This window comes from Electrona antarctica (assembly GCF_951216825.1).
Source record: "Electrona antarctica genome assembly, chromosome: 15".
NCBI classification, from domain to species: domain Eukaryota; kingdom Metazoa; phylum Chordata; class Actinopteri; order Myctophiformes; family Myctophidae; genus Electrona; species Electrona antarctica.
In genome coordinates, this window is record NC_136796.1 from 462,599 (window position 1) to 490,190 (window position 27,592).

The window sequence follows — 27,592 nt, forward strand, 5'->3', positions numbered from 1 at the left end:
GCATTTATTTCATATTTACATGTCTTCTGTGGACTCTAACGGCCGGGCTCCACCGGGCGCGTCAGCGTCGCGTCTCCGTCACCGTCAGGGAATGTTCCCTTTTTAATCAATGAAGGGTGGCTCCACTGCCCGCGTTGACGGAGACGCGACGCGTGCATTAAAATTGAACCGGTGCATTTTTTGACGCGACGCAGACGCAACGCGTCTGGTGGAGCCCTGGCGTTACATTACACCTATAGCTACATGTTTAAGCATTTATTTCATATTTACATGTCTTCTGTGGACTCTAACATTACACCTATAGCTACATGTTTAAGCATTTATTTCATATTTACATGTCGTTTTCAGCTCTGACACTTATTTCAGACATGCTCTAGTATGTGAAGAGTCTGCCTGTGATATTAACCCCCTCATGGCCACCCTAATTAACAGTGGATTGTGCCTTGCATTGTACCTGCACTATTCATATTTTTAATGTGTGTGTGTGTGTGTGTGTCTCTCTCTCTCAGGTTCGAGGTCCTCACCTTCCTCCTCCTGTGCTACAACGCTGCTCTCAGCTACATGACCTCGTCTTCACTGCAGTCCCTGTGTCAGCTGAGCTCCAGGTCTCTCTCACACACACACACACACACACACACACACACACACACACACACACACGTACGTCTTCACTGCAGTCCCTGTGTCAGCTGAGCTCCAGGTCTCTCTCTCACACACACACACACACACACGTGCACACACGTGCACACACGTGCACACATTCCCAACACGGCCTGCTCTGCAAGTGTTTCCTCACCTGATCCTCTTAGAAATTAAGGTGTCAGAGTGAACCAAGATACTGCCACTCAGTGTGCGCGCGCGCGCACACACACACACACACACACACACACGGACACACACGGACACACACACACACACACGGACGCACACGTACAGTTTGGTAAGGTGTTAAACTTGCAGCTGCGCAACACTCCTGACCCTCTGTCATTTCTCAACCGTTTCGGACGCGGGGCGGCTCGCCGGAATCGGGCCGGCACCCTGGGTGCGTTCCTGTGGGTCTGGATCTACAAGCTTGTAGGTCTGCTATTTTTGAAAAATCGCAAAAATGTGGCGCAAATCTTTGAATATATATTTTCAGAGTGAGCATGTTTTAACTAAAATATTTGCTTCTGGGGGGTCTCTGGAACTACATATTTTCAGATGGGGGTCCGTGGCCCAATAGAGATAATTCTGGGGGTTCTTGACATGAAAAAGGTTGAGCACCACTGACATAGAAACATAGGTTTTTCAGATTTTTTTTTTAGGATTTAGAAGCCTTTTTTTTTTTTTAAATAGACCTCAGTCCAAAATGGGTTAATGGGCACACAATACTACCACGAGGACGTGATATCGACTACTGAGTGAAACCGTGTAAGAGATTACACTTTTTTATTTTGTATGTTTTTGTGGGGCAGTTTTTGGCCCGTCTGGGAGAGCATGAAGGATTTCATCTAGTTTCTCATCCTAAAATCCTGCCAAACCTTATACCCCGGCTGAGCAGAACCAAACCTTCTACCCCGGCTGAGCAGAACAGAGTCGTGTGCCAAAAACAGCCAATCTACAAAAGCTCACGGCCTGTCGCGTTGTGACTCATTGTAAGCTACGTTTCAACAAACTATAAATATATTAACCCATTTTGGGCGGGAACCCCTTTTGGTTTTTTTAAGCATTATGTTATGCTTTAGCTATTGAAAAATAGCAGACCTACCAGCTCGTAGCGCGGCACCGAGTGCCGCGCTACGAGCTTGTAGGTCTGCTATTTTTTGAAAGATCGTGAAAATGTGGCCCAAATGTTTGAATATATATATTCTTTCAGAGCGTTCGTTTTTAGCTCAAATCTTTGCTTCTGAAACTACATATTTTCAGATGAGGGTCGGCGGCCAATTACATATAATTCTAGGGGTCCTTGACATGAAATAGTTTGAGCACCACTGACATAGAAACATGGGTTTTTCAGAAAACTGTCAAAGGATTTAGAAGACATTTTGTAGAATCGTTCCCAGGTCTAAATGGGTATAGCTTTGATCTTCTAATCTCAGTCTTTGACAGCTCATGCAGTTTGGATCGATGTACAGTGAACAATTTAGACATTTAGCAGACGCTCTTAATCCAGAGCCACTTACAGTAAGCAAGAAGAACACATAAAATGCATAGAAATAGTAATCTAGGATCATAAGTAAACCTTTATCATCCAGGAGAACATCCGTACATTGAAATAGTCATGTAACGATATATCGTATATCGATATTATATCCCGACGATATGTATCGATTTATTAAAAGTTAATATCGATTTTCAAAAATATATATATATTTTTTTTAGGGGGGGCTAGTGTGTGAAATGTGAGCTGTAATCATATTCCATCATATTCACATGCTTTTGGAGAAATGAGACAGACTCCATGCAGTCACTTTCAGTACAATTACAATTTACAATTTAGGCATTTAGCAGACGCTCTTAATCCAGAGCGACTTACATTAGGCAAGAACAAAAAGTATGGGAATACATCACATATATAAAATGCATTTATCAAGAAACATGCGTAAGCTAAGAACGTAACTAGAACATATCAGATCAGTAGTAGAGGCCTGCAGAGGGGAGCTGTATGTGTCTGACTGCCATCAGATCAGTAGTAGAGGCCTGCAGAGGGGAGCTGTATGTGTCTGACTGCCATCAGATCAGTAGTAGAGGCCTGCAGAGGGGAGCTGTATGTGTCTGACTGCCCAGGTGATGGTAGAGGCCTGCAGAGGGGAGCTGTATGTGTCTGACTGCCCAGGTGATGGTAGAGGCCTGCAGAGGGGAGCTGTATGTGTCTGACTGCCCAGGTGATGGTCGTTAATTGATGCTCTTTAATACATCAAGGAAGGCAATTATGTTTCTGCACTGTCAAATAGGTCTACATCTATCCTAAGATGTTTCTGTACTGTCAAATAGGTCTACATCTATCCTAAGATGTTTCTGTACTGTCAAATAGGTCTACATCTATCCTAAGATGTTTCTGCACTGTCAAATAGGTCTACATCTATCCTAAGATGTTTCTGTACTGTCAAATAGGTCTACATCTATCCTAAGATGTTTCTGTACTGTCAAATAGGTCTACATCTATCCTAAGATGTTTCTGCACTGTCAAATAGGTCTACATCTATCCTAAGATGTTTCTGCACTGTCAAATAGGTCTACATCTATCCTAAGATGTTTCTGCACTGTCAAATAGGTCTACATCTATCCTAAGATGTTTCTGCACTGTCAAATAGGTCTACATCTATCCTAAGATGTTTCTGCACTGTCAAATAGGTCTACATCTATCCTAAGATGTTTCTGCACTGTCAAATAGGTCTACATCTATCCTAAGATGTTTCTGCACTGTCAAATAGGTCTACATCTATCCTAAGATGTTTCTGCACTGTCAAATAGGTCTACATCTATCCTAAGATGTTTCTGCACTGTCAAATAGGTCTACATCTATCCTAAGATGTTTCTGCACTGTCAAATAGGTCTACATCTATCCTAAGATGTTTCTGCACTGTCAAATAGGTCTACATCTATCCTAAGATGTTTCTGCACTGTCAAATAGGTCTACATCTATCCTAAGATGTTTCTGCACTGTCAAATAGGTCTACATCTATCCTAAGATGTTTCTGCACTGTCAAATAGGTCTACATCTATCCTAAGATGTTTCTGCACTGTCAAATAGGTCTACATCTATCCTAAGATGTTTCTGCACTGTCAAATAGGTCTACATCTATCCTAAGATGTTTCTGCACTGTCAAATAGGTCTACATCTATCCTAAGATGTTTCTGCACTGTCAAATAGGTCTACATCTATCCTAAGATGTTTCTGCACTGTCAAATAGGTCTACATCTATCCTAAGATGTTTCTGCACTGTCAAATAGGTCTACATCTATCCTAAGATGTTTCTGCACTGTCAAATAGGTCTACATCTATCCTAAGATGTTTCTGCACTGTCAAATAGGTCTACATCTATCCTAAGATGTTTCTGCACTGTCAAATAGGTCTACATCTATCCTAAGATGTTTCTGCACTGTCAAATAGGTCTACATCTATCCTAAGATGTTTCTGTACTGTCAAATAGGTCTACATCTATCCTAAGATGTTTCTGCTGTCAAATAGGTCTACATCTATCCTAAGATGTTTCTGTACTGTCAAATAGGTCTACATCTATCCTAAGATGTTTCTGTACTGTCAAATAGGTCTACATCTATCCTAAGATGTTTCTGTACTGTCAAATAGGTCTACATCTATCCTAAGATGTTTCTGTACTGTCAAATAGGTCTACATCTATCCTAAGATGTTTCTGTACTGTCAAATAGGTCTACATCTATCCTAAGATGTTTCTGTACTGTCAAATAGGTCTACATCTATCCTAAGATGTTTCTGTACTGTCAAATAGGTCTACATCTATCCTAAGATGTTTCTGTACTGTCAAATAGGTCTACATCTATCCTAAGATGTTTCTGCTGTCAAATAGGTCTACATCTATCCTAAGATGTTTCTGCTGTCAAATAGGTCTACATCTATCCTAAGATGTTTCTGCACTGTCAAATAGGTCTACATCTATCCTAAGATGTTTCTGCACTGTCAAATAGGTCTACATCTATCCTAAGATGTTTCTGCACTGTCAAATAGGTCTACATCTATCCTAAGATGTTTCTGCACTGTCAAATAGGTCTACATCTATCCTAAGATGTTTCTGCACTGTCAAATAGGTCTACATCTATCCTAAGATGTTTCTGCACTGTCAAATAGGTCTACATCTATCCTAAGATGTTTCTGCACTGTCAAATAGGTCTACATCTATCCTAAGATGTTTCTGCACTGTCAAATAGGTCTACATCTATCCTAAGATGTTTCTGCACTGTCAAATAGGTCTACATCTATCCTAAGATGCCATCAAAGAAAAGAAGAAATGTTAACTCGAGCTAGGTTTAAACTTGAAAGCATGTTTACAGTTGCACAGAAATTTAGTAATTTTACATGAAAAGTAATGCTACTTGTAGTTAAATAGAAATTGTGAAAAAAGCTTGGGAAGATAAATCATTAAAAAAATCATATCGCCTACATTGAAACTATAAACACAATCAATGATGCCCTGGCATGTGTCTACAGTGAATTAAATGAAATTCAATTGTTTTTTTTGTTTTTTTTTGTGGCTTTCGCCTTTATTTTTTGTATAGAGGGGGGGGGGGGTGCTAAGCAGTAACGGCCATCTGGATCGGGAGTCGAACCCGCGGCACACTGCCAGACTGGATTACCAGCCACCCCGGGCCTTAAATTCGATGTGTTTGCTGGTTCAATTTTTTTTATTCTGACAATCACACGTAATAAGATGTGGATCGACTTGAGTGAGTCTTTGTTAATATATATATATATATATATGTTTTAAACTTTTAATATATTTTGCTGACAACCTCTCTGTCCTCCATTCTGATTGGCTGTGCTCCAGGGTGTGTATATGCGGTTACCCACGGCAACAGCTCCGTCAGTACAAGGGTCTGAACACCAGGATGACCGTCACGTCTGAGTTCCTGGTCCAACTCATCACGGGAATCCACTACGCTCTGTGAGTACGCACACGCACGCACGCACGCACGCACGCACGCACGCACTCTGCGGCATCAAGGCTTGGTTTCCCAGCATTACATCAAATGGTCTCAGATTCCACAGACGACTTGATCTCTGTGCTCCTCAACCTAACATGACCCGTTGGCATCATCAACCTCCAAGCCAGCTGGTGCCCCTTTTCAGCCAATCATCAACCTCCAAGCCAGCTGGTGCCCTTTTTCAGCCAATCATCAACCTTCAAGCCAGCTGGTGCCCTTTTTCAGCCAATCATCAACCTTCAAGCCAGCTGGTGCCCTTTTTCAGCCAATCATCAACCTTCAAGCCAGCTGGTGCCCTTTTTCAGCCAATCATCAACCTCCAAGCCAGCTGGTGCCCCTTTTCAGCCAATCATCAACCTTCAAGCCAGCTGGTGCCTTTTTTCAGCCAATCATCAACCGTCAAGCCAGCTGGTGCCCTTTTTCAGCCAATCATCAACCTTCAAGCCAGCTGGTTTCCCCTTTTCAGCCAATCATCAACCTTCAAGCCAGCTGGTGCCCCTTTTCAGCCAATCATCAACCTTCAAGCCAGCTGGTGCCCTTTTTCAGCCAATCATCAACCTTCAAGCCAGCTGGTGCCCTTTTTCAGCCAATCATCAACCTCCAAGCCAGCTGGTGCCCTTTTTCAGCCAATCATCAACCTTCAAGCCAGCTGGTGCCCTTTTTCAGCCAATCATCAACCTCCAAGCCAGCTGGTGCCCCTTTTCAGCCAATCATCAACCTTCAAGCCAGCTGGTGCCCCTTTTCAGCCAATCATCAACCTTCAAGCCAGCTGGTGCCCCTTTTCAGCCAATCATCAACCTTCAAGCCAGCTGGTGCCCTTTTTCAGCCAATCATCAACCTTCAAGCCAGCTGGTGCCCTTTTTCAGCCAATCATCAACCTCCAAGCCAGCTGGTGCCCCTTTTCAGCCAATCATCAACCTTCAAGCCAGCTGGTGCCCCTTTTCAGCCAATCATCAACCTTCTAGCCAGCTGGTGCCCCTTTTCAGCCAATCATCAACCTTCAAGCCAGCTGGTGCCCCTTTTCAGCCAATCATCAACCTTCAAGCCAGCTGGTGCCCTTTTTCAGCCAATCATCAACCTTCAAGCCAGCTGGTGCCCTTTTTCAGCCAATCATCAACCTTCAAGCCAGCTGGTTTCCCCTTTTCAGCCAATCATCAACCTTCAAGCCAGCTGGTGCCCCTTTTCAGCCAATCATCAACCTTCAAGCCAGCTGGTGCCCTTTTTCAGCCAATCATCAACCTTCAAGCCAGCTGGTGCCCCTTTTCAGCCAATCATCAACCTTCAAGCCAGCTGGTGCCCCTTTTCAGCCAATCATCAACAGTCAAGCCAGCTGGTTCCCTTTTTCAGCCAATCATCAACCTTCAAGCCAGCTGGGGCCCTTTTTCAGCCAATCATCAACCTTCAAGCCAGCTGGTGCCCCTTTTCAGCCAATCATCAACCGTCAAGCCAGCTGGTGCCCTTTTTCAGCCAATCATCAACCTTCAAGCCAGCTGGTGCCCCTTTTCAGCCAATCATCAACCTTCAAGCCAGCTGGTGCCCCTTTTCAGCCAATCATCAACCTTCAAGCCAGCTGGTGCCCTTTTTCAGCCAATCATCAACCTTCAAGCCAGCTGGTTTCCCCTTTTCAGCCAATCATCAACCTTCAAGCCAGCTGGTGCCCCTTTTCAGCCAATCATCAACCTTCAAGCCAGCTGGTGCCCCTTTTCAGCCAATCATCAACTTTCAAGCCAGCTGGTGCCCCTTTTCAGCCAATCATCAACCGTCAAGCCAGCTGGTGCCCCTTTTCAGCCAATCATCAACCGTCAAGCCAGCTGGTGCCCCTTTTCAGCCAATCATCAACCGTCAAGCCAGCTGGTGCCCCTTTTCAGCCAATCATCAACCTTCAAGCCAGCTGGTGCCCCTTTTCAGCCAATCATCAACCGTCAAGCCAGCTGGTGCCCCTTTTCAGCCAATCATCAACCTTCAAGCCAGCTGGTGCCATTTTTCAGCCAATCATCAACCTTCAAGCCAGCTGGTGCCCCTTTTCAGCCAATCATCAACCGTCAAGCCAGCTGGTGCCCCTTTTCAGCCAATCATCAACCGTCAAGCCAGCTGGTGCCCCTTTTCAGCCAATCATCAACCTTCAAGCCAGCTGGTGCCCTTTTTCAGCCAATCATCAACCTTCAAGCCAGCTGGTGCCCCTTTTCAGCCAATCATCAACCGTCAAGCCAGCTGGTGCCCCTTTTCAGCCAATCATCAACCGTCAAGCCAGCTGGTGCCCCTTTTCAGCCAATCATCAACCTTCAAGCCAGCTGGGGCCCTTTTTCAGCCAATCATCAACCTTCAAGCCAGCTGGTGCCCCTTTTCAGCCAATCATCAACCGTCAAGCCAGCTGGTGCCCTTTTTCAGCCAATCATCAACCTTCAAGCCAGCTGGTGCCCCTTTTCAGCCAATCATCAACCTTCAAGCCAGCTGGTGCCCCTTTTCAGCCAATCATCAACCTTCAAGCCAGCTGGTGCCCTTTTTCAGCCAATCATCAACCTTCAAGCCAGCTGGTTTCCCCTTTTCAGCCAATCATCAACCTTCAAGCCAGCTGGTGCCCCTTTTCAGCCAATCATCAACCTTCAAGCCAGCTGGTGCCCCTTTTCAGCCAATCATCAACCTTCAAGCCAGCTGGTGCCCCTTTTCAGCCAATCATCAACCGTCAAGCCAGCTGGTGCCCCTTTTCAGCCAATCATCAACCGTCAAGCCACCTGGTGCCCCTTTTCAGCCAATCATCAACCGTCAAGCCAGCTGGTGCCCCTTTTCAGCCAATCATCAACCTTCAAGCCAGCAGGTGCCCCTTTTCAGCCAATCATCAACCGTCAAGCCAGCTGGTGCCCCTTTTCAGCCAATCATCAACCGTCAAGCCAGTTGGTGCCCCTTTTCAGCCTATCATCAACCTTCAAGCCAGCTGGTGCCCCTTTTCAGCCAATCATCAACCTTCAAGCCAGCTGGTGCCCCTTTTCAGCCAATCATCAACCTTCAAGCCAGCTGGTGCCCCTTTTCAGCCAATCATCAACCTTCAAGCCAGCTGGTGCCCCTTTTCAGCCAATCATCAACCTTCAAGCCAGCTGGTGCCCCTTTTCAGCCAATCATCAACCTTCAAGCCAGCTGGTGCCCCTTTTCAGCCAATCATCAACCTTCAAGCCAGCTGGTGCCCCTTTTCAGCCAATCATCAACCTTCAAGCCAGCTGGTGCCCCTTTTCAGCCAATCATCAACCTTCAAGCCAGCTGGTGCCCCTTTTCAGCCAATCATCAACCTTCAAGCCAGCTGGTGCCCCTTTTCAGCCAATCCCTGCTGTGCCCGCACCCTGTTTTGACATGCATGACTCATGACTGCTCCGCCTCTCTTTGTAGGCAGGTTACCTACATTACACACGCATTCAAACTAAGTGTGTGTGTGTGTGTGTGTGTGTGTGTGTGTGTGTGTGTGTGTGTGTGTGTGTGTGTGTGTGTGTGTGTGTGTGTGTGTGTGTGTGTGTGTGTGTGTGTGTGTGTGTGTGTGTGTGTGTCCGTCCAGATGTAACGGTGAGGTGGATGTCGGGTTCAAAGCGTTGGATGATGTCTTGTACAGAGCTCAGCTAGAACTCCTCCCAGAAGCACTGCTGGTACGTACCATGTGACCTTCATACTGTGACCTTTGACCCTAACCCTGAAGCACTGCTGGTGCCTGGTGGGTACCATGTGACCTTCATACTGTGACCTTTGACCCTAACCCTGAAGCACTGCTACTTAAGCAAACTGCGTTCACTTCATGGGGCTTCAGTCCAATGGAGGCTCTGCTACATAGACTGGGACAAGTCCTGGACCCGGAAGTAGGCAGAAATGCATTGGACTCAGGGCAACAGCCCAACTTTAATGATCTTAAATCCCTTTATTTTAGATTGTTTTTAGTAGTCGTACAACATAAACATTAAAGAGACTTTAGTTGTTACTGTACAATACAGTTGGCATGTACTGTAACATGTCAACAATACAGTTGGCATGTTGCACACATGCCTTAAATTGCTCTTATTTGCGCCACCCTCGTTGAAGGGCTCCAACTTCCATCGTTACCGACTCGGTGCTCTACAGCCGGGCACCGCGGTCTATTAAGGATATAAAACGCATAATGTCGCCTTTTTCGTGTTTTCTGGGTTTTTCGGGCCTAAAAGTATGTGTTGTTGTTGTTGTTCGGGCCGAGCCTCGGGGGGCCCAGTACTTCATGAGACCAAGGTTCAATTCCTCAGACACAACCCTCGACTGCTAATCTCACGAATAAGATTCTTCTTGTGTCACGCACGGGAGGTTAAACACAAAAGCTAAAATAGCTTAAACACATAATTGCGCCACAATTCAGTCAATTCACCACAACAGCTTCTGTCTGTGTGGAAACCGCCTGATGTCGTGTCGTAACCCGGCGCTCGCACGCCGGTCGGTTTAAGTTCCAAGCCGGTATGGGGGGGGGGGGGGGGGGGGTCCCGCGGCGGGGAAGGGTTGTGTGTCGTAATCTCAACGCCCGTTTGGCTTTTGGTCGAGAGAGAGAGAGAGGGAGAGAGGGAGAGAGACGCCCATCCATTCACAGCGATGTGTCTAAGCCTGGCTGTAATTGGTGTGGGAGTGGCGCTGCACCTTGCCCCTCCCGTGTTGCAGGGCTGTGTGTGAGCTTAAAGTAGGTTCAATCCCCCCTACGCTCTGCGCCGCTCCGCTCGCTCAACCCCAGGGATTATACAGCTTAACGCTGCAGAATGCAAAGCATGTCAATAATCACGTGGGATTACAGGCTGCGTCGCCCTGCCTTCACTGGGCCTTCACTGGGCCGTCTGCAGGACGTCACCCTGCCTTCACTGGGCCGTCTGCAGGACGTCACCCTGCCTTCACTGGGCCGTCTGCATGACGTCACCCTGCCTTCACTGGGCCGTCTGCATGACGTCACCCTGCCTTCACTGGGCCGTCTGCATGACGTCACCCTGCCTTCACTGGGCCGTCTGCATGACGTCACCCTGCCTTCACTGGGCCGTCTGCATGACGTCACCCTGCCTTCACTGGGCCGTCTGCAGGACGTCGCCCTGCCTTCACTGGGCCGTCTGCATGACGTCACCCTGCCTTCACTGGGCCGTCTGCAGGACGTCGCCCTGCCTTCACTGGGCCGTCTGCAGGACGTCGCCCTGCCTTCACTGGGCCGTCTGCAGGACGTCACCCTGCCTTCACTGGGCCGTCTGCAGGACGTCACCCTGCCTTCACTGGGCCGTCTGCATGACGTCACCCTGCCTTCACTGGGCCGTCTGCAGGACGTCGCCCTGCCTTCACTGGGCCGTCTGCATGACGTCACCCTGCCTTCACTGGGCCGTCTGCAGGACGTCGCCCTGCCTTCACTGGGCCGTCTGCAGGACGTCGCCCTGCCTTCACTGGGCCGTCTGCAGGACGTCACCCTGCCTTCACTGGGCCGTCTGCAGGACGTCGCCCTGCCTTCACTGGGCCGTCTGCAGGACGTCGCCCTGCCTTCACTGGGCCGTCTGCAGGACGTCACCCTGCCTTCACTGGGCCGTCTGCAGGACGTCACCCTGCCTTCACTGGGCCGTCTGCAGGACGTCACCCTGCCTTCACTGGGCCGTCTGCAGGACGTCGCCCTGCCTTCACTGGGCCGTCTGCAGGACGTCACCCTGCCGTCACTGGGCCGTCTGCATGACGTCACCCTGCCTTCACTGGGCCTTCACTGGGCCGTCTGCATGACGTCACCCTGCCTTCACTGGGCCGTCTGCATGACGTCACCCTGCCTTCACTGGGCCGTCTGCAGGACGCTGCCTTCACTGGGCCGTCTGCAGGACGCTGCCTTCACTGGGCCTTCACTGGGCCGTCTGCATGACGTCACCCTGCCTTCACTGGGCCGTCTGCATGACGTCACCCTGCCTTCACTGGGCCGTCTGCATGACGTCACCCTGCCTTCACTGGGCCGTCTGCATGACGTCACCCTGCCTTCACTGGGCCGTCTGCATGACGTCGCTAAGAGTTCTCAACAACGGGCCTGGGAAACGTTAACGCCCCTAACTGGCCCCCTAACTGGATCCCTTACTGGGCCCCCTAACTGGATCCCTTACTGGGCCCCCTAACTGGATCCCCTACTGGGCCCCCTAACTGGGCCCTACTGGGCCCCCTAACGGCCCTAACTGGGCCCCCTAACTGGGCCAACACTCATTGGGCTAAATTCGGCCATATCCACTTGCCCATTTGTGATGACGGCTATGGCTGTTTTCCTTCCAAGGAGTGTTTTTTGTGCAAAACAAAGGCTTGGAATGGATTCAGAATCATGAAAACCCCCAGTTTCACATGTCACATGATACTTAAAGGACAACTTTAGTTTTTTTCAACCAAGGTTCATGTTATAGGTTGTTATTAGAGAAAGTAAAATATATATTTTTTCATTTGCTGCTTTCTTTCGTTTTAGGGATTTTAGCTGTTTTTCACAGGGGGGCGGGGGCATTCGAGCATGGGGCTAAATATGTATTTTTTTACAAAATGTTATAGCGATTTCTTTTTTTATTATTTACTATAGTCCTACTAGACCCCAACAAATTACATCTGGCCACAAAAGATCACGGGATCTACTGAATGTGACAAACTGACATATTGAGCCTATGACACACAGTGTGGCTTCCCCCCAGTAGGCCTCCTTCACATTCAGTAGATCCTGTGATCTTCTGTGGCCAGATGTAATTTCCTGGGGTCTAGTAGGACTATAGTAAATAATAAAAAAAGAAATCGCTATGAAATTGTGTAAAAAAAATACATTTTTAGCCCCATGCTCGAATGCCCCCGCCCCCCTGTGAAAAACAGCTAAAATCCCTAAAACAAAAGAAAGCAGCAAATGAAAAAAAATTAACACTCATATTTTACTTTCTCTAATAACAACCTAAAACATGAACCTTGGTTGAAAAAAACTAAAGTTGTCCTTTAAAGAATGATGATGACATTTGGACTTTTTTTTGCCTTATATAGGATGTTAATGGTACGGTCACATATTATGATCCTTATATAGGATGTTAATGTTATGGTCACATATTATGATCCTTATATAGGATGTTAATGTTATGGTCACATATTATGATCCTTATATAGGATGTTAATGTTATGGTCACATATTATGATCCTTATATAGGATGTTAATGGTACGGTCACATATTATGATCCTTATATAGGATGTTAATGGTACGGTCACATATTATGATCCTTATATAGGATGTTAATGGTACGGTCACATATTATGATCCTTATATAGGATGTAAATGGTACGGTCACATATTATGATCCTTATATAGGATGTTAATGGTACGGTCACATATTATGATCCTTATATAGGATGTTAATGGTACGGTCACATATTATGATCCTTATATAGGATGTAAATGGTACGGTCACATATTATGATCCTTATATAGGATGTTAATGGTACGGTCACATATTATGATCCTTATATAGGATGTTAATGGTACGGTCACATATTATGATCCTTATATAGGATGTTAATGGTACGGTCACATATTATGATCCTTATATAGGATGTTAATGTTATGGTCACATATTATGATCCTTATATAGGATGTTAATGTTATGGTCACATATTATGATCCTTATATAGGATGTTAATGTTATGGTCACATATTATGATCCTTATATAGGATGTTAATGTTATGGTCACATATTATGATCCTTATATAGGATGTTAATGGTACGGTCACATATTATGATCCTTATATAGGATGTTAATGTTATGGTCACATATTATGATCCTTATATAGGATGTTAATGGTACGGTCACATATTATGATCCTTATATAGGATGTAAATGGTACGGTCACATATTATGATCCTTATATAGGATGTAAATGGTACGGTCACATATTATGATCCTTATATAGGATGTTAATGGTACGGTCACATATTATGATCCTTATATAGGATGTTAATGGTACGGTCACATATTATGATCCTTATATAGGATGTTAATGGTACGGTCACATATTATGATCCTTATATAGGATGTTAATGTTATGGTCACATATTATGATCCTTATATAGGATGTTAATGGTACGGTCACATATTATGATCCTTATATAGCTTTTTCAGAAAACTGTCGGGATGTAGAAGACATTTTTAGAATCTGATCTCAGGTCAAAATGTGTTAATGAATGGGCGTGGCCAGCGATTCAGGGCTGGAGGCGGGCTAACGCTGGTGTGTGTCCGTCTCCAAGGTGGGCAACGCCATCCGGTCGTCCCTGCAGGGCGTCAACCTGAAGAGGAACAAGGAGCGAGCGCGCTCCATCCAGGTGGACATCACGCCCACCTCGTCACGGATCAGCCGCAACGCTGTGACCTCACTGTCCATCAGGGGACACCGCTGGAAGAGACACGGTACGCACGCACGCACGCACGCACGCACGCACGCACGCGCACACACACACACACACACACACACACACACACACACACACAGGCCAACGGGTACCAAACACAAAGGCGCAAGAGAGAGAGATGCTGCGCCGTGACGTCGGACACACTGTTCCACGTTTGATGAGGGCAATTTGTCTGAACTGTCGAGAACTAATGGGCCCTTGAGGACACCCTGCACCCCTCCCCTCCCACCCCCCCCCCCCCCCCCCTCCCAAATGGACAGCACGTCGTGGGCACATTTGGATCACTCTTTGTTCATCCATCTCATGTCCATCTCATTATCCGTGTGTGTGTGTGTGTGTGTGTGTGTGTGCGTGCGTGCGTGCGTGCGTGCGTGCGTGCGCGCGCGTGCGTGCAGAACATTTGTATCTCCGTAATATCAGTGTTTATTTCGTCGACTAAAACTTAACCCATTCTGGGCGGGAACCCCTTTTGGTGTTTTAAGCATTACGTTAAACTTTAGCTATTGAAAAATAGCAGATCTACTTGTAGGTCTGCTATGTCTTGTAGGTCTGCTATGTCTTGTAGGTCTGCTATGTCTTGTAGGTCTGCTATGTCTTGTAGGTCTGCTATGTCTTGTAGGTCTGCTATGTCTTGTAGGTCTGCTATGTCTTGTAGGTCTGCTATGTCTTGTAGGTCTGCTATGTCTTGTAGGTCTGCTATGTCTTGTAGGTCTGCTATGTCTTGTAGGTCTGCTATTTTTGAAAAATCGTTAAAATGTGCCTCAAATCTTTCCGAAAATTGTCATGATTTAGAAAACTTTTTTTTTAAAATGTCGACGTCAGGCCTGAATGGCTTAAGACCCAGAATGCCCTCTGCCCGCTCCCAGGTAGAGCGCCATGGCGCCAACCGTGCCAGTGCAGATAAGGGACTGGGACAAACGTCAGTCACCAACCGTTATTCAGTGACTTTGAGGCCACTAAAGTCAGCCAAGGACACTCGACACAGGCCAGGAATGTGGAGACACCACAAATTTAGATTTTTAGTTTTAGTCATTCGTTTTTGGATTAGGTTTCATTTTAATCACCTGGAATGTCTTGGTGTTTAGTCTAGTTTGAGTCGACTGAATATCATAAGATTTTAGTCGACTGAATCTACAGTTGATTTAGTCGACTAAAATGTATTTTGGCAGGTCGTGATGCCGTCGAAATGACTGATTTTTACACTTGTTGAAAATAGCCGATCTACAAACTCAAGTGAGCTTGTAGATCGACTATTTTCAGAATCTAGAATTTAGACTCAAAAAGAGAGAGAGAGACAGAGAGAGCCCCCCCCCCCCCCCCCCCCCCCTTCCCTCTCCCCTCTCGGGGGGGACTGAAAAGGCAGTTAAATTATAGCTATCAGCCGTGTCTACAGATGGAGCCTAATGACTAGGTTTCATCTTGTGCCGATAATACCCCTTAACCCATTTTGGGCGGGAACCCCTTTTGGTGTTAGCATTATGTTATGCTTTAGCTATTGAAAAATAGCAGATCTACAAGCTCATAGCGCGCCACCGAGTGGCGCGCTACGAGCTTGTAGGTCTGCTATTTTTGAAAAATCGAAGAACCACTGACATGTAGAAGACATTTTTAGAATCTGATCTCAGGTCGTTCTCAAATATTTTCATGTCAAGGACCCCCTAAAAATATATGTAATCGGCCGCCGACCCCCCATCTGAAAATATGTTGTTCCAGGGACCCCCCCCCCCCCCCCACCGCTCCCAAGAAGCAAAGATTTGAGTTAAAAACACACGTTCGCCCTGAAATAATAGTTTTGTGCCACATTTTCACGATTTTTCAAAAAAATAGCAGATCTACAAGCTCGTAGCGCGGCACTCGGTGCTGCACTACGAGCTTGTAGATCTGCTATTTTTTCCAACAGCCAAACCATAACATAATGCCTAAAACACCAAAAGGGGTTAACCGCCCAAAACGGGCTAATTCACCTCATGATGGGAGCCATTCAATGTCGTCCCTCGCCAAGCCTGCTCATCTACAGCGATAACGAACAGAGACCTTCTCTCTGTGTGCGCACAGCTGGCTGAGAAGATTAATTAATTAAAAATGAATGACTATAAACCGGACTATAAAGTGAATGTATCATCATCATCATCATCATCATCACATCATCATCATGTAGTGCTTTTTGTTTCATTTTGTGTCTTTCTTAGTATTAGTCTGACTTTCTATGATTTATTTTTGTCTTTTCATTTTGCTGCCATCATGACATCGTTTCCCTGTGTGTGTGTGTGTGTGTGTGTGTGTGTGTGTGTGTGTGTGTGTGTGTGTGTGTGTGTGTGTGTGTGTGTGTGTGTGTGTGTGTGTGTGTGTGTGTGTGTGTGTGTGTGTGTGTGTGTGTGTGTGTGTGTGTGTGTGTGTGTGTGTGTGTGTGTGTGTGTGTGTCTTTTCTTTCTTGTGTTGCTGTGGTCTTGTCTTGTGTTTTTGTGCGTGTGTGTCTTTGTGTGTGTTTTTGCGTGTGTCACATTCGTCCCCCGTCTCGTCTCGTCTGTGTTTCAAACATGTTGTCCATATGTTGCTGTCTCCGCCGCCACCCCATTGGCTCCGCCCACCTCCGCCATGCCCACCAACCAGAGTCCCAGGAGGTGAGTATAGACGGCGAGCCTCCGCTAGGGGGCGCCGGCGGCGGCTGCGGCGGCCTCATCCCCGAGATCAGTGTAACGGGCGTGGCGGGCGTGGCGCCCAACATGCCCAACGGAGACTCAGTGCTGCGGCCGCGCTCCGACGGCCGCGACGTGGAGATGACGCTGATGATGATGGGCGGCGGCGCCTCAGAGGCGGGCCACACCCACCACGACCTCCCCAGCACCGGAGGAGGAGGAGGAGGTGGCGCCCGGGGTCACCAGGAGGTCCGCAGGCAGAAGTCCGTGAGGCGAATGGTGGAGAATGAGGGTTCCGGCGGTGGGGGGCCCGCCTCCGCGGGGAGGAGCCAGTACTAGGGCCCCGCCCCCCCCCCCCATCCCCTCCCCTCCCCCACCTAGCCCCTCCCCTGCCGGGGGTAACCATAGGTAACCATGTGTGGAGGCGTGGTCTCAAAGCAACGTTGCATGGTGACTTTCTCCCCCGCTCCCGCCTTAATAAGGGCCTTTCTCGGCCCCAACCCTTCTCCCATTCGTTTATATTGTGTTTAGGATCCAAGATGGCCGCAACACCAGGAGGGGGTGGCCTTACTGGGCTGCATTCACACATTCAGGACACCTCTCTTGTGTCTTTCTTGTGTCTGTGTTTAATGGCAGAACACATCCATCAAAGCTGTGTTCAGACACAAGTCAGGTGTCAGACACAAGGCAAGTGTCTTGAATGCAGCCCAGTAAGGGCATATGTCGACCCCGCCCGCCCGCTCACCTCCGCCCCACCCCCTCCTGGTGCTGCGGCCATCTTGGAAACTAAACACAGTATAAACCCCGGCCTCTCTAATCGCACGGTCTGCTCTTCCTCTCCGCGCCTCATTCACTGACTCTGACCTCTTCCTCTCCGCGCCTCATTCACTGACTCTGACCTCTTCCTCTCCGCGCCTCATTCACTGACTCTGACCTCTTCCTCTCCGCGCCTCATTCACTGACTCTGACCTCTTCCTCTCCGCGCCACTCATTCACTGACTCTGACCTCTTCCTCTCCGCGCCTCATTCACTGACTCTGACCTCTTCCTCTCCGCGCCTCATTCATGACTCTGACCTCTGACCTCTGACCTCTTCCTCTCCGCGCCTCATTCACTGACTCTGACCTCTTCCTCTCCGCGCCTCATTCACTGACTCTGACCTCTTCCTCTCCGCGCCTCATTCATGACTCTGACCTCTGACCTCTTCCTCTCCGCGCCACTCATTCACTGACTCTGACCTCGCTACTGCTTTTGGGATCTTTGCTTCACATCCTTACAAAATCTAAACCTCTGCATAACTGACACATAATAATATATAATGCCTTTTCTTTGAACACGATGACTCGTATAATATATGATTACATTTCCAGAAGGTAACATAAATATTGAGTTCATTAATAAAAATGGGCACAAACGGCACCGTAACTATTAGTTAGTTAGTTAGTTAGTTAGTTAGTTAGTTAGTTGCTGCGAGAGTGAGGTCCAACACCAACTTGGGGATTCCTGGATCGCTGCCCTCCAACGTCAGGTTCTTGAGCTCTGCAGTGTTGTCAGCCAAGCTGTCGCACCGCAGCACGTCTACATAGGTGGTATAATATCGCTTCTTCTTTCCCCTCCTGGCTTTGCCCTGCAGGGTTGGCTCCCATAGGAGTCAATTGACTTGCCTCTAGTTCTGTGTGCCTGACGCAGTGCCCTGCCAGCCTCTAGTTCTGGGTGCCTGACGCAGTGCCCTGCCAGCCTCTAGTTCTGGGTGCCTGACGCAGTGCCCTGCCAGCCTCTAGTTCTGGGTGCCTGACGCAGTGCCCTGCCAGCCTCTAGTTCTGGGTGCCTGACGCAGTGCCCTGCCAGCCTCTAGTTCTGGGTGCCTGACGCAGTGCCCTGCCAGCCTCTAGTTCTGGGTGCCTGACGCAGTGCCCTGCCAGTCTCTAGTTCTGGGTACCTGACGCAGTGCCCTGCCAGCCTCTAGTTCTGGGTGCCTGAAGCAGTGCCCTGCCAGCCTCTAGTTCTGGGTGCCTGACGCAGTGCCCTGCCAGCCTCTAGTTCTGGGTGCCTGACGCAGTGCCCTGCCAGCCTCTAGTTCTGGGTGCCTGACGCAGTGCCCTGCCAGCCTCTAGTTATGGGTGCCTGACGCAGTGCCCTGCCAGCCTCTAGTTCTGGGTGCCTGACGCAGTGCCCTGCCAGCCTCTAGTTCTGGGTGCCTGACGCAGTGCCCTGCCAGCCTCTAGTTCTGGGTGCCTGACGCAGTGCCCTGCCAGCCTCATCCTTCTCTCTCTGACTTTGTCCGTGACCCGTAGGTAGGTCCCCATAGAGGTCCACTACATTTCTGATGCGGTCCAGTCCATGTGACACCTAGTGCCTACACCTTGTGTAGACTCCTACATAAACTGCTATTGAATGAATAGTGTGTTTTTGTATTTGTACTCGCTTGGGGGGATTGTGGGTAGTAGTTATGTCGTCTCCAGTAGGCCCTGGTACTCACTCTGAACACATTAAGCCTGGTTTATGCTTCATTGAGCTACGGAGTCGTGCATGAAAAGAAGTGGCTAGATCTATAAGCTCACAACATACTGCATCAGTAGGGTTTGAGAGCTTATAGATCTAGGGTTTGAGAGCTTATAGATCTAGGGTTTGAGAGCTTATAGATCTAGGGTTTGAGAGCTTATAGATCTAGGGTTTGAGAGCTTATAGATTGGCCTTTTGTGGAGGCGTGACATCCATGAGAAACTATGTATGACTCAGGGTTTATGAGAGCGTCGCCCAGGAGACTTGTACGCAGCTATAGAGGTACCAGCTCGCTGCGGACGCCCAGGAGACTCGTACGCAGCTATAGCGGTACCAGCTATATAGGTACCAGCTATAGAGGTACCAGCTATAGAGGTACCAGCTATAGAGGTACCAGCTCGCTGCGGACGCCCAGGAAGGAGGTCTCTGCTGTCGGGAGGAAATGAAAAATATGCATTTTTTTCAGGAAATTAAGAAAACCTCATATTTTTTTTTAAAACAAAGCAATGACTTATGAAGGTCTCCCATTGGTTGTGAGCAGCTCAGGAAGGATATGAAGGTCTCCCATTGGTTGTGAGCAGCCCAGGAAGGATATGAAGGTCTCCCATTGGTTGTGAGCAGCCCAGGAAGGATATGAAGGTCTCCCATTGGTTGTGAGCAGCCCAGGAAGGATATGGAGGTCTCCCATTGGTTGTGAGCAGCCCAGGAAGGATATGGAGGTCTCCCATTGGTTGTGAGCAGCCCAGGAAGGATATGAAGGTCTCCCATTGGTTGTGAGCAGCCCAGGTCAAGGACCCCAAATTGACACTAATTAGCCCGCAGACCCCCATATGAAAATATATGGCAAGGACCCCCATAAGAGAAGATTTCTCAACCATTTTAATTTCAAGGACCCCCAGTTTGACATGCATTAGGCTACGGACTCCCATTTAATGGCATTTCTATCTCTGAGACCCCCAATTTATATTGTAAAATCAAAGTTAATTTAACTCTCTTTGTACACTCTCAGAGTCACAGACCCATAAGGGTCCATTTGGTTCCTAACTACCATTTTTCTGGGGACCCCCTGGAACTCCCTCAAGGACCCCTGGGGGGTCCCCAGACCCCCACTGAGGCAGGAACAGTAGGGTGCCGGATCTAACAAAGTCATATAGATAAAGAATTTAAAAAACACCACACACCAATTTCTGCTCCCAGACACATACCTTTATGACTTGGAATAGTCCATGAGCCGGACAAGTTTTCATTACGAAATGAGTGGGCAAAACCATACCTATTCAAAAAGAATTACACCAGTTTTTCCCACCCATTTGATTCTATAGCTATGGCCCTGGCTTGTGTTATCACACTATAATAGGGTTTCTGATTGTATCTCTAGAGTTACAAAACGTACAAACACATGTTACCACTCAAATTAAAGCTTAGAATGGTGAGCAGTTTTCTATAGCCATTAGGAACATGTTGGTTCTTAGCACACACTTCCAAAATGGGGATATTTGCAAGCCTTATTTTAAATTTCTTAGATGTGTGTGCAACATACTGCATTAAAAGCCCATTTAAGCATATATGGAAGTTTTGTGGAAGTAAAATAACCATTCCAATCAATTCCCCATATTTGAATTATGCAGAAAAGTGGTTTCATTGGTCTCTGCACAAAGTAAGGTTCAAACGTTGATCATATATTTGTTGTCACAATTTGCATGTGGCAATATAGGGGTGCATGTATTCAATGCATGATAACAACCACTAAGCTGCTAGTCTGCAATTGTTATCATACAAAAATGTGAAGTAGAGATGTACAGCTAGTCAAAAATTCAAACAAGAATTTGCCCACCCATTTCGTAATTAACGCGCAAATTAGGGGGGTCTGGCTCATGGACTAGAAGTGGTATTTGAAATGTAAAATGTCAAGTAAAGATATAATGTGTCTGGGAGCAGAAATTGCTGTGCAGACTTTATCTATGCCTAGTAGGTACTCAGACTGTATCTATACCTAGTAGGTACTCAGACTGTATCTGTACCTAGTAGGTACTCAGACTGTATCTATACCTAGTAGGTACTCAGACTGTATCGGTGCCTAGTAGGTACTCAGACTGTATCTGTGTCTAGTAGGTACACAGACTGTATCTGTGTCTAGTAGGTACTCAGACTGTATCTGTGTCTAGTAGGTACTCAGACTGTATCTATACCTAGTAGGTACTCAGACTGTATCTATACCTAGTAGGTACTCAGACTGTATCGGTGCCTAGTAGGTACTCAGACTGTATCTGTGTCTAGTAGGTACACAGACTGTATCTGTGTCTAGTAGGTACTCAGACTGTATCTGTGTCTAGTAGGTACTCAGACTGTATCTATACCTAGTAGGTACTCAGACTGTATCTGTGTCTAGTAGGTACTCAGACTGTATCTGTACCTAGTAGGTACTCAGACTGTATCTGTGCCTAGTAGGTACTCAGACTGTATCTGTGCCTAGTAGGTACTCAGACTGTATCTGTACCTAGTAGGTACTCAGACTGTGTCTATACCTAGTAGGTACTCAGACTGTATCTGTGTCTAGTAGGTACTCAGACTGTATCTATACCTAGTAGGTACTCAGACTGTATCTGTGTCTAGTAGGTACACAGACTGTATCTGTGTCTAGTAGGTACTCAGACTGTATCTATACCTAGTAGGTACTCAGACTGTATCTGTACCTAGTAGGTACTCAGACTGTGTCTATACCTAGTAGGTACTCAGACTGTATCTGTGTCTAGTAGGTACTCAGACTGTGTCTATACCTAGTAGGTACTCAGACTGTATCTGTGTCTAGTAGGTACTCAGACTGTATCTGTGTCTAGTAGGTACACAGACTGTATCTGTGCCTAGTAGGTACACAGACTGTATCTATGCCTAGTAGGTACTCGGACTGTATCTGTGTCTAGTAGGTACTCAGACTGTATCTGTGCCTAGTAGGTACTCAGCAATACAAGATATAGAAGTAGAAATAAAGTGAAAGTGGTAACCGGAGCTCATCAGAGAGATCTTCACTGGCCCGTGTGACCTGCCTATCTGCCTTTCTGTCACTCACTCAGCTGTGTAGCGCTCTTCCCTGCCCTGATAGCGTTACGTATGTGTGTGTGTGTGTGTGTGTGCGTGTGCGTGTGCGTGGCTTCTCACATGGGTGTATGCGTGCATGAACAGATGTGTGTGTCTTAATTACGAGCCAACATGAATTTGGGTCTGTTCACGAGAGACCGTGAGAGAGAAGTTTAATTGTATTGGCTTTACTACTACTTCTCCTTCCTGGTGTGAAGTCTTCTTTTTTTTCTATTAATCTTTTCCTACTAAGTCTTCTTTCTTGTCTAGACATCTATATGGTTCTCTTGGTGTTTGGACAGCTCCCATAAATCACTGATTTGTTTGCCTGACACCACACAGGGCTGCTGCTCGTTTAACACATTATGACCTGAGGACGATTCTACAAATGTCTTCTAAATTCTGACATTTTTCAGAATGTCAGTGGTTCTCAACCTTTTTCATGTCAAGGACCCCCAAAACTTATATGTAATCGGCCGCCGACCCCCATCTGAAAATATGTTGTTCCAGGGACCCCCCCTTTCCAGAAGCAAAGATTTGAGTTAAAACAATCTGAAAGAATATATATTAAAAGATCCGCGCCACATTTTCACACCTTTTCAAAAATAGCAGACCTACAAGCTCGTAACGCGCCACTCGGTGGCGCGCTATGAGCTTGTAGATCTGCTATTTTTCAATAGCTAAAGCATAACGTGACGCTTAAAACACCAAAAGGGGATCCCGCCCAGAATGGTTTAATCTCAGCTGCAGGACTGTCTGGAATACAGAGATCCTTCTATACCTGCTGTGGCTGCCATTATTAATGTTGGCCGAGTTTACGCAGCCTACAGGCGCCACCTGGTGGAAGACAATGGCATATATATAGATATAGACCCTGTTCTGCTGTCTTCTATATCAGAGGTTCCCAAAGTGGGGTCCGGGGACCCCCAGGGGGTCCTTGAGGGAGTTCCAGGGGGTCCCCAGCTAAATGGTAGTTAGGAACCAAATGGACCATTATGGGTCTGTAACTCTGAGAGTGTACAAATGGAACCAAACGGACCCTAACGGGTCCATTTGGTTCCATTTGTACACTCTCAGAGTTAAATTAACAGTGATTTTACAATGTAAATTGGGGGTCCCAGAGATAGAAATGCCATTAAATGGGAGGTCTGTAGACTAATGCACGTCAAACTGGGGGTCCTTGAAATTAAACGGTTTGAGAATCGCTGCTAGAGCCATAAAACATCTTCTCTCATGGGGGTCCCCTGGCATGTCTCTACAATAGGTTCTGTTGCAATCGTAGAAATATTAGACCTTAATATTGTCAAATGTTCAGGCATGTTTTAGTCATGTATAAACCTTTACAAACCAAATTAGGATGGGAACCCCAGTTTCTCAGAAAACGTAGGTCAGGATTTAGAATCAGCCTTATTATTTTTGGACCAAATTTGACCAGTTTTACATGGAGGTTTTCCTGTTAGCAGAGTTTCTATTCATGCCTACTATCAATCCTGTCTGTCTGTCTGTCTGTCTGTCTGTCTGTCTGTCTGTCTGTCTGTCTGTCTGTCTGTCTGTCTGTCTGTCTGTCTCTCTGCCTGTCTCTCTGTCTCCGTCCATCTGTCCGTCCCTCCAGACGCCGTGGACCTGGGCTCTCCGGACGAGCTGATGGAGATCTCGGAGCTGGACGAGGGGGTGTGGCCGGGCGGTGGTGGGGGCGTGGTTACGATGCCTGCTGACATGGTGACTCCGCCCAGCATCACGGTGACCACCGGGGGCAGCAGCAACAACGTGGCGAGCCTGGGCGCCAAGGCCATGATGAAGAAGTGCCGGCTGGGCGGCGGCGGGCGCTCCAGCAAGGACCACAGCAAGGAGGCGGGGCCGGGGGCGGGGCTGCTGCTGACCACCATGGGGCGCGCCGCCAGCGAGTGCGGCGGCGGCGGCGGCAACTACAGCGACTCGCTGTCCGTCAAGCGGCTGACGCTCACCTCCAGCCAATCGGTGCCCAAGCCGGGCGGCGCCCTCAGCAGCCTGACGCGCACCGCCAGCGCCGTGTTCTCTCGCTCCTTCGAGCAGCAGGCGGTTCTGCCGCCGGCGCCAAACAGCACCAACGCCCCTCCTCCTCCCCCCCCTGCCCTCAACCACTCTGGACGCTACTCGTTTAGCCTGGTGGAGGAGAGCCACCTGGAGTACGTCAGCGTGCACCTGGGCTCCGACCTCTGAACCCCAGGGCTCCGACCTCTGAACCCCTGGGCTCCGACCTCTGAACCCCAGGGCTCCGACCTCTGAACCCCAGGGCTCCGACCTCTGAACCCCAGGGCTCCGACCTCTGAACCCCAGGGCTCCGACCTCTGAACCCCAGGGCTCCGACCTCTGAACCCCAGGGCTCCGACCTCTGAACCCCAGGGCTCCGACCTCTGAACCCCAGGGCTCTGACCTCTGAACCCCAGGGCTCTGACCTCTGAACCCCAGGGCTCTGACCTCTGAACCCCAGGGCTCTGACCTCTGAACCCCAGGGCTCTGACCTCTGAACCCCAGGGCTCTGACCTCTGAACCCCCAGTGGGCTCCGACCTCTGAACCCCCAGTGGGCTCCGACCTCTGAACCCCAGGGCTCTGACCTCTGAACCCCCAGTGGGCTCCGACCTCTGAACCCCAGGGCTCCGACCTCTGAACCCCAGGGCTCTGACCTCTGAACCCCAGGGCTCCGACCTCTGAACCCCAGGGCTCCGACCTCTGAACCCCCAGTGGGCTCCGACCTCTGAACCCCAGGGCTCTGACCTCTGAACCCCTGGGCTCTGACCTCTGAACCCCTGGGCTCTGACCTCTGAACCCCGGGGTTCAGAGTTCACGACCTCTGAACCCCCAGTGGGCTCCGACCTTCAGAGTTCACGACCTCTGAACCCCGGGGCCGTGATGATGACACCAGTGGTGGAAAAAGTACTCAATTGTTTTACTCAAGTAAAAGTACCAATACTGCAATTTAGAACTACTTCGTTACAAGTAAAAGTACAGAATTGAAAATGTACAAATAGTATCGGCATCAAAATGTACTTAAAGTACTAAAAGTAAAAGTACAAAATCTATTGAAAATAGCAGATCTAAAATAACAGATCTACAAGCTCACAATGCGCCGCAACGTGACGCATTGTGAGCTTGTAGATCTGCTATTTTCAAATGGCCGAAATGTATATAGGGTTGAAGTGATTAATGTATGTTTTCTAATCAAAATTTAAATCTCCAAAGTAACTAGTAACTTAAGTAAGTTCTAAAGTAAAAGTACTGGAAATTGGAAATACTCAAGTAAAGTACAAATACCTAAGACAATGTACTTAAGTAAAAGTACTTTCCACCACTGGTGACGACACCTAACCTCTGCTGCCCCATCTGGCGGAGTCAGGTTAGACGACACCCACTGAGCCACAAGTTCCAATACCCAAACACTGCGGTCACTCACCGGCATGGGCGGTTGGCGGTGTGACGGTGAAATTGGTGACCGGCCCAAATAGGTGACCCTCTTGCGGACTTCACACACACTGTAACGTAACATGGAGGTCTTTTAAAGACACACATTTCAGAAGGTCACCGATTCGCTCGGCTCACTATAACACTATATTAAGGTTCACGATGCGATTTTTCTTTCTTCTCCACGATTCTTTTAAAACAGAAAATTATTTCGCAGACAAATTAATTTAACAGTAGTGTTTGTTTTCAATACTGTAGCTAAATGACAGGCAACCTCCCTGTTTTAACGATACTGTCTTCGCCCTCTTTTCAACCCTGAGGTAGGTGAGCCAATCTTTCCAGTGCTGTGTAGCAAACTAGCGGGAAAGTTTAACTCCATTGTGCGATACCTCTGCAGCTGTTTTGGATTGATATATACGACATATCGATACCTCTGGAGCCGTTTTGGATTGATATATCTACGACATATTATCGTCACATGCCTCTCACTAGTATCACCGTAAAACACCGCCATGCTGGACTGAGCGAGCGAGTGGCCGAGATTTTTGGGGTGTTGGAATTCAGCTCCTGACCCCCGAATCCCCCCCCCCCCCCCCCCCCCAGTCCCTCAAACCCTGACCTTTGACCCCATACCTGTGACCTTGGGAACTCCAAGCCATGCCACTTTGCAACGGACGACAAACTTGGCCGACGTGCACTCGTTCTTTTTGGTTTTGTTTGTTTTGTTCACCGCTCCGCGCTCGCCCTACTCTCACCGTTCCATCCCTCTGGGTCTGGATAACCAGCAGCCCTCTGCCCCCCCCCTCTCTCTCTCTCTCTGTCTCTCTGTCTCTCTCTCTCTCTCTCTCTCTCTCTCTCTCTCTCTCTCTCTCTCTCTCTCTGTCTCTCTCTCTCTCTCTCCTCTCTGTCTCTCTCTCTCTCTCTCTCTCTCTCTCTCTCTGTCTCTCTCTCTCTCTGCATCTCTCTCTCTCTCTCTCCTGTCTCTCTGTCTCTCTCTCTCTCTCTGTCTCTCTCTCTCTCTCTCTGTCTCTGTCTCTCTCTGTCTCTCTCTCTCTCTCTGTCTCTCTCTCTGTCTCTCTCTCTCTCTCTCTCTCTCTCTCTCTCTCTGTCTCTCTCTCTGTCTCTGTCTCTGTCTCTGTCTCTGTCTCTGTCTCTCTCTGTCTCTGTCTCTGTCTGTCTCTCTCTCTCTCTCTCTCTCTCTCTCTCTGTCTCTCTCTCTCTCTCTCTCCCCCCCAGATAGCCTTCCAGAGGCTCTCCATTTCCCCTCCCTTTGTCGCTATACCATCATGCCCCCGTTACAACCCAGGTTCTGTTCGGGGAGGCGGGACAGCACCGTTGAACTAGTTTGTGCACGGATGTGGCGGCGGCTCTTGAAAACGTGCCAGGTCGCCGTGCCACGCCACGCCACGCCGCGCCGCGCCGGAACTACAGTGCTCTTTTTACAGAGCTGCCCTGCTTGTGTCCTCCTACACATCATCATGAGAGCACACACACACACACACACACACACACACACACACACACACACACACACACACACACCCCAGCGGGCGGGACGGACGGACGGACCGCTCACGTCACTGTATCGCAGAGGATTTGGGAATATTGTGGATATTTTAATAAGACTTTTCGGTGCTCCTGTCTGTCGTGTGGCTGTCCCTTAACATCCATGTTTCACCCAGATTGTCACTGGAGGGTTATTGAGTGTGTGTGTGTGTGTGTGTTTGTTTGTGTGTGTGTGTGTGTGTGTGTGTGTGTGTGTGTGTGTGTGTGTGTGTGTGTGTGTGTGTGTGTGTGTGTGTGTGTGTGTGTGTGTGTGTGTGTGTGTGTGTGTGTGTGTGTGTGTGTGTGTGTTTGTGTTTGTACAC

At 48.0% G+C, this 27,592-nt stretch overlaps 1 protein-coding gene across 1 annotated transcript in view; it reads left to right on the forward strand.

Moving 5' to 3' along the window:
• hycc1 (hyccin PI4KA lipid kinase complex subunit 1) overlaps nt 1-24,517 on the forward strand; it is a gene marked incomplete at its 5' end in the record, with an annotated part of 52,875 nt that extends 28,358 nt beyond the window's left edge. Inside the window, 5 exons of the mRNA XM_079522946.1 lie at nt 510-605; nt 5,505-5,621; nt 9,203-9,290; nt 13,912-14,071; nt 23,898-24,517. Of these exons, the coding sequence (XP_079379072.1) occupies nt 510-605; nt 5,505-5,621; nt 9,203-9,290; nt 13,912-14,071; nt 23,898-24,484 (1,048 nt within the window). The 3' untranslated portion in view covers nt 24,485-24,517. The remainder of the gene's footprint in view (nt 1-509; nt 606-5,504; nt 5,622-9,202; nt 9,291-13,911; nt 14,072-23,897) is intronic.
• Nucleotides 24,518-27,592: the final 3,075 nt, after the last annotated feature.